General features: G+C 41.8%; 1 protein-coding gene across 31 annotated transcripts in view; it reads right to left on the bottom strand.

The window, feature by feature from the left end:
- The window catches only part of POC1B (POC1 centriolar protein B), a 124,486-nt gene that overhangs the window by 55,219 nt on the left and 56,014 nt on the right, over window positions 1-13,253 (bottom strand). For 14 of the 31 annotated variants that reach the window (XM_084810322.1, XM_084810321.1, XM_084810328.1 and 11 more), the window contains exons 11-12: window positions 2,376-2,618; window positions 2-669 (exon numbers count right to left, since the gene is read on the bottom strand). The exons of 7 other annotated variants lie outside the window; for them this stretch is intronic. In XM_084810322.1, the coding sequence (XP_084666448.1) occupies window positions 571-669; window positions 2,376-2,618 (342 nt within the window). In that variant the 3' untranslated portion in view covers window positions 2-570. 10 more of the 31 variants (XR_014784378.1, XR_014784380.1, XR_014784379.1 and 7 more) reach the window with 5 other exon arrangements.

Raw genomic sequence — 13,253 nt, 5'->3', positions numbered from 1 at the left:
AAACAAACAAAAAATGTCTAGCAACTTGCATGGATGTAATATGCAGAATCTGGTGGCATATGTAAGGAATTTCAGATTTCTAAAAAGAAATCAAAAACTAATTTCTAGCCCTTAAGGCTATTGATAAACCAACTGATGATAATTCAGGTTTCCAGCATGATTTCCATATACTTCCTATAGCCTTTCCAGGAAAACTCCTCTCTCTCTAGCCCAAAGTCCTTTTCATTGATGCTATACACTTATTATTCATCTGTTCATAATAATTTATGTACTTCTTCTCCAACACCTCAATCACCTGATGTGGAAGTTTGAGCACATAAGAGTCAGGGTCAATGTTCCACATAATAACCTTTCAAGAACTCTGTAGCAGAACACAGATAGGTAGACAGGATATTCAGAAAAATCTATATGTATTTAATAAAATGACAAAAATAATACACGTTCAAAATATCTTTAGAAAATCTCTTACAAACACGAGACACTTTTTTTTGCTTCATGTCAGGACTGCCACTTTTCATTTCCCTGAGGATGTATTAAAAAAATGTTCACCCGCATTTGTATTGTTTATTCTCATTGTCTAACAGAAAGTAACATTTTCTCTTGGTTCTCTAAGCACTCTTTCAGTTTATCTTCAGTCAAAGTCAGGCGCTGCTCCAAGATTGAGACAGTCTGTTAGAAGGACAGGACAACAAACACTTAGTACTGATGACCAGCTAAATATACAGCATTTTATTTGAAAAATAATTGCTCTTAATACATTCAGAACATCAGAAAGCTGCAAGATTTGATTCAGATATTCTGCCGTTGAGAAATGGCTTAGTAATTCACTGAAAATTTATGAAAATTTACTTCTTGGAAGAATCTTTCTTGCTATGCCATAAATCTCGATATTTTTGCTTGTGCTTTTGACACATAATATTCATAAATCTGACACATCATATTCACAGTGTCAAAAATATAGCACTAGAGAAGAGCTCTGAAGTCTGGAACGCCAATCCTAAATATTTGCTCTGGCAGAGTATCCCTGTATGGCAGCTATAGGGCTATTGATATGGCGAATAAATCCTCCAGGGATCTACATCTATGTTCTTTTACAAAAGATAACTCTGGAAATGAAAACGTTGAAAATTTCCCTTTAAAAAGCTGAGGTCCCAAAACCCTGATATCCAAAGAACCATATGTGGGTGCTCTACACACACACTAGGGCTTTTTCAGATCCCTGCTTCCATTCCTGCTGCAGCTCCTCAACAAATGCAGGCACTATAAGTGGTATACCATGGAGGCTGCAGCTTAGGAGAGCGTGAGTGACACCCACCCAGTTACACTTGAAGGTGCTTTCTGCTTGTTCACGGGGCTCTTTAGAGCCCATAAATACTGTTAGCTGAAAGAATTTCAAAATGTGATAGATGAGAATCACATATTTCTGATATACTTCTTTGTGTCAGAACACAACATTTCAATGGTATCTACTTTGAAACATATCCTATAGCGTGAAGTACCTTAAATATGATTTCTTATGAAGAGAATTACTGAGAAGTTTAAAGCAATAGCTTTTGGATCTGGCTACGCTGTATAAGGCATGTTCTGTATTTCAGACACACAATTAGAATTGGTACAATTCTCTTAATAATGATGATAATTATAATGATCACATGACATACTTTAAAAAGTGCTCAACGTACTTTACATGCAAAGTTGCTTGCTTTAAATCAATAGATCAATCAGCTAAGGCTTTAGCTGATAAATTGGTGGGGACCAATTTTTATCAGTGGGGATATGAATTTTTTTTCTTTTGAAAGATCACTTCTTTTTTGAGACTGTTTTGGCTCAAATATGTTACTGTGATAGGGAATGAAAAAAAATATTGATGACATTTCTTTCTAATTTCTTACACTTCCTTCAGAATCTCTAAAGGCATATATACAGAAGTATGATATGCAACAAATTTAATTTGTTGCATACAAATGCATACACATACAGTGTCTTGGTAATGATTACAACTCTATAAATAGTATTATTATCTATTCATTACAGATGAAGGGCTGAGGCAGAGAGAGTGAAGCTTGCCTCAGGCCAATGAGTTAGTTCATGGACTGATTGCGTTTCGTATAAACCACCCTGATAAAAGTTTTGAAGGATGGGCTATCAATCCTTAAATATATAATTGCTGAACTGGGGATTTCCAGTCTGGGACAGAAGCCTAGCGTTTGGGCAGCCCTTCCTACACAGATAGACTTTCCTTATCCTCCCCCACCCGCAAAACAACAGTATCGTTTATTAGAAGAAAACTGGAAAAAGAAATAAACTGTTTAATAAAAGGGGTCAGTTTAGAAATGCCAATCCATTAGATACGATGGTGTTGGGAATTCACTTACAAGAGTCAAGACGTCTAGTTGCTCCACAATGTGCTCTAAGGCATTAGTCAGAATTGGTGAAATGCCTACAGGCTCGTCCATGGTGCCTGTCTCATCCACAGTATGCACAACGTATTTGTTTTCACCCACCAAGTTCCTTTTAGACATTGTTGGAGAGGATAAAGCAGGAGGAGGAAGCAAGTCTTCATTGTTCACTCTATCTCGGTGTAGGAAAGGACGGGCTAAAGGGGTTCTTGCCTTTGCCTTCATTTAAAGGGAAAGCAGATAATATGTTTATGATAAGCTTAAAAATCTTCAGTTTTCTTAGCTATGAATATCAATTTTTCCCTTTGGAGAAGGAAACCTGAAAGTAATTACTACAGTTGCTACCCTTCTACACCTGTTTTCACAAAAATATATAAAAGTTTTATCCTAACCTCTATCTTACTCTATCTTAAAATTATCTATTTTAATTGTTTTTATGTATTTTATTGTTGTAAGCCGCCTTGTGAGGGCTTCTGCGCTGAAAGGAGGCCAAGAAATATTTTCAATAAAATAAATAAATTACCCATCTTACATTTTTCAAGTTCTGTTTGAATAATTCATATTAATTGTTCTTCCACTCACTGTTTTGCTAATTCCCAATAGTATTTTACTTGTATTCTTTTGCTGTCACAGATAAGTTTAATGGTCCTGGTGGCTTCTGACATACAGACTTATCATGTGATGAGCAAGCACACATGGGCTGGGTTCCAAAGACCCACCCAACTAGTTCTGCATGCCCTTGAACATCAATTTCCCATGCCACATACAGCAGCTGGTGCTGGTAAGACTGACAGATGCTCCAAAAGGGAAAGGAGTGAAATTTAAAGAAACAAATTTACGTGTACTAGCTGTCACTGGAGGAGGTGGAGGGGTGTTAGAAGAAAAAGGAAAGGGGGGAAATCTTTGAAGTGTCTCTCTTTCATTGGGAGTGATGGGCCTGCCCATACTTTTAAGATCAGGAACAGAGACCCTTCTCACTTACCCACCTAGGGTTGCAATCCTATATACATTTTCCTGGGATTAAGTCCTATTGAACCAAATGGGGCTTACGTCTGAGTAGACACGTACAGGACTGCACTATAAGATCTTGCAGACATAATTAGCACATTTGATTGCACTGATTTTATGAAGAAGCTTTGTGGTGGCTGCCTTAGAATGAGAGATGAGTAAGTCCTGTATTTTACTTGATAATCAGATCTTTTACTAAATTACCACAGAATTGGATGACAATAACTGTATTTTATTTTGTTGGTTGAACCCACATTCAATTTATGTAGATAAAGCAATATAAATATAAATGGCTACTTCCTTTTAACGTATTTGAAGAGTTAAGAGCTACTGTAGCCATCTATGTACACGGCACTTTGCAAAGGATGAGAGGACAGGCCACACTGAATGGGCACATATGACATGAACGTATCACTGAGCAAAACATACGTGGCTACGGAAAAGAGTTATTACAATATACATTGTATTTACTCTCTCACAGATGCCCTACCAAACTTATTAGAAGCTGCACAGCACTAACACTTAGTGGACTGTGTCCTAAATACCTTACACAGACTTTTAAATGGCATTTAGCTTTTGAGCAATACTATCTTGGGATAGGCCATAATACTGAACACACCTCTATTGCTGAACTACAAAGCAGAGTTTTCAATTAAGAGCTCCTATCCTATTTTCTACCCTCCTTAATAATCCACAGGAGCTGCAAGGCTAGCACAAACCTACCCAGGCTATTTCTAAAAGACAGGGAAGGGATATGTGCCCTCCTGTCTTGCGGTGCTGCTATTTAATGCCAGATCAGTCTGCAATAAGACCGCACTCATTCATGATTTAATCATGGATGACACGGCTGACCTGGCGTGTATTGCTGAGACTTGGGTGGGTGAGCTGGGTGGAGTTAACCTGACTCAGCTCTGCCCAGTACCTGAGCTCTGGGTACTCAGTGCAGCACCAACACAGGTTGGAGGGCTGAGCGGGGGGAGTTGCCGTGGTTCATGGAACTTCCATCTCTATCACCAGGAGACCACTCCACCTTAGGGCGGGCCTTGAGGGGTTGCACCTGGTGCTGCTGGCGTACTGCCCACCCTACCTCCCAGCATCCTCCCTGACTGAGCTGGTGGAGGCAGTTGTGAGTGTGGTGTTGGAGGAACAACACCTTCACGACTTCAACTTCCATGCTGAGGCTGTCTCCGGAGTTCCAGCTCAGAATTTCATGGCCTCCGTGACAACCATGGGGCTGTCTCAGTATGTCAATGGCCCAACACATGAAGCAGGGCACACCCTTGATTTGGTTTTTGCTCCAAATGGGTAGTCTGAAGATTGGGGGGCTCCAAGTAACCCCATTGTCATGGTCAGACCATTTCCTGGTGAGATTTGAACTTACGGTGTTACTCTCCTCCTGCAAGGGTGGGGGACCTAGAGTGCAAATGGTGCAAGACTCGGTGAAGACAACCGAGTACGCTCTAGAGTGCATAATCGTGCCTACTGCGTGGTAGTGCGGGCAGCAAAGGAGGTTTATTTTGCTGCCTCCATTGCATCCTCAAGTAGCCGTCCAGCAGAGCTCTTCCAGGTGGTCTGGCAGTTGTTAACATCTTTCCCAGTAAATGGGGCCCTGGCCCCGTCGAGGACCCGCTGTGACCTTTTTGCATCGCACTTTGAGGACAAAATCACTCGTCTCTGCAGCAACCTTGATGCTATTGTTAGTGCAGTACCAGTTGAGGTGTCTGATGCCACCATCTGCCCGATTTTGTGGGATCAGTTCCAGTTGTTAAGGCCTGATGATGTGGACAAGATGCTTGCAATAATGTGACCGACCATGTGCCCTCTTGATCCCTGTCCCTCCTGGCTAATAAAAGCTAGCTGAGGGGGTATGACTGGGTCCAGGGAGTGATAAATGCTTCCCTATGGGAAGGGGTGGTCCCTGCTGTCCTTAAGGAGGCAATAGTGGGGCCACTCCTGAAGAAGCCCACTCTGGACTCAACAGTATTAGCCAACTACCGCCCAGTTGCAAATACCCCTTTTCTAGGGAAGGTACTTGAGAGGGTCGTGGCAGACCAACCACAGGCACTCTTGGAGGATACTGATTATCTACATCCATTTCAATCTGGGTTTCGTCCTGGTTACGGGACTGAATCAGCCTTGGTCGTCCTGATGACTTTTATCGAGAGAGGGACAGGGGGAATGCAACCCTGTTAATTCAGCTCAATCTCTCATCGGCTTTTGATACCATCGAATATGGTATCTTCCTGGATCAACTCCGTGGGATGGGTATTGGAGGCACTGTGTTACAGTGGTTCCAGTCCTACCTACAGGGCTGATTTCAGAGAGTAACATTGGGTGACTATTCCTCAGCCCCTTGGCAACTGAGCTATGGGGTGCTGCAGGGTACCATCTTGTCCCCAATGTTGTTTAACATCTATATGAAGCCACTGGGAGTGGTCATTAGGGGATTTGGAGCTAAATGCTATCAGTATGCTGATGACACACAGCTCTGTCTCCCTATGACATCTGAATCAGGAGAGGTTGTGCAAGTCCTGAATCAGTGCCTAGACTCAGTAATGGGCAGGATGAGGGCCAATAAACTGAAGCTGAATCCTGGCAAGACAGAAGCCCTGTGGGTGAGTGGTTCCCGGGCCTGGGAGATAGGCTCATTGCCTGTTCTGGATGGGGTTGCACTCCCCCTGAAAGGTCCGGTCTTTTGTCTGGGATGGGGTTGCACTCCCTCTGAAAGATCAGGTCCTCCTAGATCCATCATTGTCGCTGGTGGCCCAGGTGGTCGTGGTGGCTTGGAGTGCCTTTTACCAGCTTTGGCTGGTTCGCCAGCTATGGCCTCTCATGGACAGGGATAGCTTGACCACAGTGGTACAGGCATTAGTAACCTCAAGACTGGATTACTGCAATGCGCTCTATGTGGGGCTGCCCTTACAGCTGGTCCGGAAGCTGGAGCTAGGGCAGAATGCAGCAGCTTGGCTGTTGTCGGGAGCTGCCCCTTTTCAGCGTGTAACTCCTCTGCTGAGGGAACTGCACTGACTGCCTATTCGCTACCGGGACAGGTTTAAGGTATTAGTACTAGTGTACAAAGCCCTAAACAACTTGGGACCAGGATACCTGAGAGAGCACCTCCTTCCTTACCAACCTGCCCGGTCACTGAGGTCATCAGAGGGCATGTTCCTGGTGCTTCCACATGGACCCATGGCCTGGTTGGAGCCCACCAGGAAAAGAGCCTCCAGTGTGGTGGCCCTCTTCCTGTGGAATTCCCTGGCTTTAGAAGTCAGGCAGGCGGCAACATTGTATTCCTTCCAGCGCTTCCTGAAGACGTTATTTCAAAAGGCCTTCCTTGCATGACTAGCTGCGGTTTATTAAATTCCACTTCGTTGGGGTTTGTCTTTTTAAAAAATGTTTTAACTCTTTTAACCTGTTGTTTTATTCTTTTACCATGTTGTTCACCACTTCGAAATCTTCTGATGTGGAGCAGTATATAAATATTGTAAACAAATAAATAAATAAGTAATCCCTGGGAAGGTTCCCAGGGAGATAACTATGCTTCAGCAACAGTGGAAGTCGCTACATGTGCTGTTTCAGCTTAAGCCTTAGGAATGGGTTGTAAATCTGCGGCAATGCAGGGACCCCCAAACTGGAAGCAGCAAGACTAACAGGATTACCATCTCCCCCTTAATAATGAAATCAACATGTTTATAGCTCACTGTTATTCTTACTAATTTAACCTAAAGCTACCCAAGAATTTAGAGGGCTCTAGGTTATTTCAGAACAAGAAAAAAAAATCCCAGTGACTTGGTTTCATTATAACACAGGCAGAGGGAAATAAGCCTGGCTCCTCAGTTTCTGCCTTTGCAGCTGTGCTTGCGATAAAGCTTTATTTATTTATTTATGAAGGATGACAGCTGTTTTAAATGCAACACAACCATGGCATTAAATAGCAGCTGCCTCTCAGCCATACTTGGAGCAATAAGTGGGTCTGTGGTGTTTTAAACAGATTTAGGGTTTGGGGACAAAAACATGTACTTGCATGCTTAGAAAGCCCCATGAGTGTTGCACTTGCTATTGCAAAGAGGCTTTAGGAAAGCTTCCAGCATTGTTCATTACGCCATAGTTATTGCTGCTTAGCATTTTTAAGCAAGAAAAAAAAACCCAGCCTACTGCAGGGGATTTGAGACGATGCTCAGATTAAGTTCTGTGTGAACAGGACCTGTCCCATCCCCTTCAGTGTCAGGATATGCTTCAAGTGAGAAGCAGTGTTGTATAGTGGCTAGAGTGTTGGACTGGAAGTCGGGAGATTCGGGTTCTAGTCCCCACTCAGCCATGGAAGCTCACTGAGTGACTTTGGGCCAGTCACAGACTCTCAGCCCAATCTACCTCACAGGGTTGTTGTTAGGATAAAATGGAGGAGGAGGATTATGTACGCTGCCCTGGGTTCCTTAAGGAGCAAAAAGGCAGCATGTAAATGTAATAAATAAATACATACATACTTACATAATAAGCGTGGGATTGGAGAGAATAATTCAGCGAAGAACTGCGTGTTCATTAAAGCAACATGGAGCTATTGATTTCAGCCCACGTATTTTATTATGTAAACTTCTGAGAAAATTTTCATTTTAAAACCTACCATTTTATATTAAGTGATATTTCCCATAATCTTTTTGTATACTGTATTTCAGTCTTCCCCAACCTGGTGTCCTCCAGATGTGTTAGGCTACAAATCCCAGTATTCCCCCAGCCAGCATGCTGGGAGTTGTAGTCCAACATATATGGATAGCTCCAGGTCAGGGAAGAATGCTACATTTAATTCACATCTAGGCATGCAAATGGAATACGATTCAATTTTCACTTTATCAGCAAAACAGGTAAGGAAGAAAAACAAAAAAAGAGTATACTACCAGAGACTAAAATTATCAAAGGCTCTGGGCTCCCAAAGGTGAGAAATTCCCTGCCAGGAAATCAACTCTAAATATAAACGCTGCAGGAAGGAGCGTATACAAGTGCTTTCATAAACTACAAATATTCTTATGGAGACCACATGTGCCAAAAATAACAGTATGAGTTCTACGGGGTAAAGAAATAAATGTAATGAAAGCTGGTCTTCAACATCTCTGTAAACAGCTGCAGCAGGAAGCCCTTAAAATGAGAAGGACAATGAACTTGAAACCACTGAAACATTCCCACTATTTACAAGCAAAACTTTAAAAAATGAGTGAAGTTTAATTTGCATCAAGTTTCTTCAAACCATGTGTGTACATATCTCAGGGAACACCTCACAGCTAGATCTAGCAGTGAAACCTCTTAATGATGATGCAGTACTACACATCTCCTTAATGGGATGGATTTCTAGAAAAAGTAGCTTCTCCAAAACCAGCTTTACACCTCTTTTTCCCCCCACTAACTTTCTGTCTTCCCTACCTTGCCTCTGAAGCTCAGGAGGACACAGCTGCTTTCCCCATATCCCCCCTCATGTTCAGAACATGCTTATTCATACATGAATAAACCATCTTGTCTGAGTTTTTAATTTGTTAACAGTGATAATTGATAAGTACTGAATCTCCTCCAAGCTAAGTGGTTCACCTGCACTGCCTGAACAGGCACTTCCTTGAAGAAGTATTTTGTTGTGGTCTTCCTCTGCTTGATATTTGAAGTATGCTTAATACTGGGCACCTATCCCACACTCTCTAAATGGCAGACAATATTCTCCACAGCAATGCTTTTAAAATACAACAACTGGGATTCAAAAAGCCAAACAACTATTGCTAAATAACTGTTTCCACACACCCAAGCAGACTTTGGACTTGTTTGGACTTCTGTGCGTAACCCATATTGAACCAGGCTTCAGCCATTTTACAAAAGGAGCTGACGTTATGGACAAGCTGACATTTCTAGGGACAGAACAGGTCAGAAATTAAACAAACTGCCTGCGAACAGTAAGTAAAGGAAATGCTTCCCACAATAAATTTAAATGGATTCCATAAAGTATTGATCACAGACCTACCCAAACTTTAAATATGTTACAAAACCTCTCTAGCATATGGTTAATTGCAGCTGCTGGGGCAGAACAAATAGCTCAAGGAATAGTTATCCTCCTTCCACAGTGGTAGGCACCAATGAAAGTAGTTAGGCTAGTAAAACTTTATATTCACCCAGTATTTTGAAGATACTACAAGAGTAAAAAAGTATCCTCAGTGGGGCTCAATGCCTGGCCAGTGAGAAAGATGTCCAGAAGTCTCAACCAACTGCACTGGTATTAACTTTTGTAAACTACCTCAATAAATCAGCTTCATGCTCTCTTTTACCACATCTATTGGTAAGCTACCTGAAAAGCACTTTTGAATGGAGGGGGCTTTCAAAAGCATATTGTGATATGGCAGGGGGAAATATCCGGTTTGAAGCTGGGAGGGGAACTCCACTGGGCAAACCCAAGCAGGTGGTCATGCCTAAAGTAGTTTTTTTAAACTCCAGCCAATGGAAAAGGAGTTGGGATGGGGCAGTGTGCTTACACAGTTACCTAGCGCTGAATCTTTAAGCATTGGGTGATTTTTTAAAAAAAAAATTCTGCATGTAGTGAGACTAAGGTATTCCCAGGACTGCAAGCATATCCCACCCCAGAGAAGCAGCCTGTAAGTAATGCATACCCAACATGAATGTAACTAAGGCTGAAATCCTGATACTTACCCAAGAGCAAGCACCACTGAATTCAGTGGGATTTACTCCTGAGTAAACATAAGATGTGACTGTATGCCTTTCTTTTCTCCTTACTCTCGTTCAAACAGTAAACGTCATTTCAGTCTCACATTTTAAACAATGTTTGCAAGTTTCCAAACTGCTCTACAGCAAAAGAGTGATAAATGTAACTCTCTCTAACGTCAGGGGGAAATATCTGTTTCTTCCCCTTCATCTGCTATTGGGTAGAAAATAAGATTAAATCTGCCACAAAGTAATTAAGAAGGAAACAACCTAAAAATGAAGTGAATGCAACTGGGCAACATGAGTCAATTCTAGTTTTGCCAAAACAACCATGTGTGAAGTCTGCCAAAGAACCAGATGCTGAGTCTAGAAAATATGTAAGTTATTTCACAACTTGGTATGTAAACATCCAAGACCACCATCCACTACAACACTATACAGTGAATATGAAACTGCATTCAGCTCATATTGAATTTTTAAAAAGTTACAATTGAAATGACTCAAGAAAAAAACTGTTAATTAACGTAAAATGTTAATTCTGAAAAAGAAACACTGCTTTCTAGCAAAGCCAGAGACAGGCAGCTCCAAAGCATGCAGGTTCTGTTTTAGGGGCATATGCCTCCAAGCTCATCTTCTATGAAGTCTATAGCTAGGTTTGTCACTATCAACCCTTGATCCTTTAATAGCTAGACAGAATGAAGAAATTCTGCAGCTGTGACTTCCCCCATCATCGCAGCAATTTTCAAGGCACGATTATCTGGTCGTCCGTCTCATCTGTCCCTTGTATTAACACAGCACATAACTTTTTTAAAAAGCCACAATAATCTTGTCTATGTATTTATTTAGAGAGTGGATTTGCACCCTGCTCTTCAGGCAGCCACCTCCCGAAGTGGCTAACAAAAAGTGAAACAGAAAAACCATAATCACAAAAATCAATCATATAAAATGTAACAGGAAACTAGAGCTGCAGAAAGACTTTAAAACACCACCATAACTCCTCACAGACAGATAAAAACTGTACATAAAACCTGGATCTAAAAGGCCTGGGCAAATCCCACCTCAACTCTGATGGCAGGACGACCAAAAAAAGGTCCAACACTTTGAACAGGGCCCAGAAATGCACCGGGAGCTAGTGCAGTTGTCTTAAGACTGGTAAGCTGGGCTCCATATGCCCAGTCCCCATGAGTAGTCTAGCTGCCTACTCATGTTTTGTATTAACTGCAGTTTTCAAACCTTGCAGTAATCCAAACCGGATACTAGTAGAGCGCAGATAACTGGTCAGGCTCTCTCAGCACAGGGGAAGTTGTAACCGACACACCAGCTTTAGCTGTGAAAGGTTCCTTGTGCCACGAGCGTCCAGAGCATCCCAGACTACATACCTGGCCCTTCAGGGGAAATACAACCCCTGCTCAGTCATGAACAATGTACAAGACACTATAAAAAGAAAAAAAGAAAAAAAAGATTCAAAAGGTCCAAGGTACTGTGGTTTCATAGTAAAACACTTTACTATTTCTTCATAGTAAGAGAGCAATCAATTCAAACTGCAAGCTTGAGTTAATTATGATGTATCACTAATGGTACCTGGAAAGAAAGGGCTTTAAATTGCGCAACTGCACTGCTTCATCCATGGAAGTTTATAACAGGGCTAGACGTTGTCATTTAAAATGTGCAGTCCTCCCATGCTTTCCCATCGCTTCTTGTTTGTTTTTTCCTTACCAGAAAAAATCCATAAGGAAGAATAGCTGCACAATGCCTTTAGATTGTTGGTGCTAGGTGCCCTCCATCCAGAAACACCCCTGCAGTGAGCCAGGTTGGGGGCAAAGTGGCGGGCGGGATGGGGGGAGGAATCACAGGGAGGTGGGGGGTCAGTGTTTCCTCACCCACATACCCATAGGATGAAAGAAAATGACCTCTCACCAACTTTATAAGAAGTACTTAACTTTGTCTGGAACACATACACGGGAAAAACGTGATACATGTCTCCAGACAGCACAGTCATTCCTGTTAGAATTGCTGTTTAGAATTAATTTGTGCACATATCAGAGGAAGATAATAATGAGTGAACAATTTTCACTCCCACTTTATTGCAGGTTTTTTTTTTTTTTTTACTTACTTCATCTTTATACTATTAATTCGTTGGAGGTTGTGCACTCTCCTCTCCTATATGGAAGTGCACATTTATTTAGGTTTTAAAAAAGAGGGGTGGATAGACACATAGCTATCCTGCAACCACAAGTTTATTTCTCCCCTTCCCGTATTATGTATGGATAGGATACTGTGCTATTGTCATTGAAAAAAGGATATATGAGCTGTAGGGCAGAGGCATGGGGAATGCTTTGATCATGCAGAATGGCTCTTACAGATGCCTAATACAGTTAACTATAAAAATAAGTCAAGTGCAATGCTCTAGGTCACAATCCATCAAACACTGCTGCCCTGTGACCTCCATTCATTTCAGTGCGCCAAGTGCCAAGATGATGGACTCACTGAAGCCTTCAGCATTCAGTTTCTTAGAGTTACCTGTCTGTGCTATAGGCTTTAAGGACGTCAAAAAATGTTTACATTACAATGATCCACTTAAATCTTTTAAAAAGTAAAATTGTTTGTCCACGGTCCAGTGACTTGCAACAATATTTTCCATATTGTAAAGCATGCACAATTTGCTATCCAACCATACTTGATGGAACATGAAAATGCTCAGCCAAATATACATGTGCCAACCACATTCAAGTTTTAAAAAGGGCAGTTACAGATTTACAGAACTGCTGATTGCCAGCTTCATTAGCTGCCGTTATGCTTACAGACTGGCAAAGGTATTTAGATCAGTAGTAAATCATCTTGTAGGTCAGCAGGAAGCTCATTATGGGCAGACAGTCCAAGTGACAGAAGCACTTTCTAAGAGGGCTAGAGTAGTAATTTCCTGTGTGAAAGGCTTGCCGCTGTTTCTACATTCCTCAGGGTACAGCTCTCAGAGAATGCTGCTTTTCCACAGGAAGAGGAAGGAACCGGTTGTTAGTGGATGTGTGGGCTGATGGCTGTGAGGCATTTGATGCATCCCTCAGAATCAGCTATGAGAATGATGGTCACAGCTTAAATTCCCAGAAATATCTAAAAAGGGGGGTGGGGGATGGAAATGTGTTGAGGAAGGAAGGAATTGCT

The sequence above is a fragment of the Heloderma suspectum genome, chromosome 7, assembly GCF_057233095.1.
Source record: "Heloderma suspectum isolate Gila_16-S chromosome 7, 16-S_ref, whole genome shotgun sequence".
NCBI lineage: Eukaryota > Metazoa > Chordata > Lepidosauria > Squamata > Helodermatidae > Heloderma > Heloderma suspectum.
Note: the sequence above shows the minus strand (reverse complement) of the source record. Positions and strands in the feature narration are given on the sequence as shown.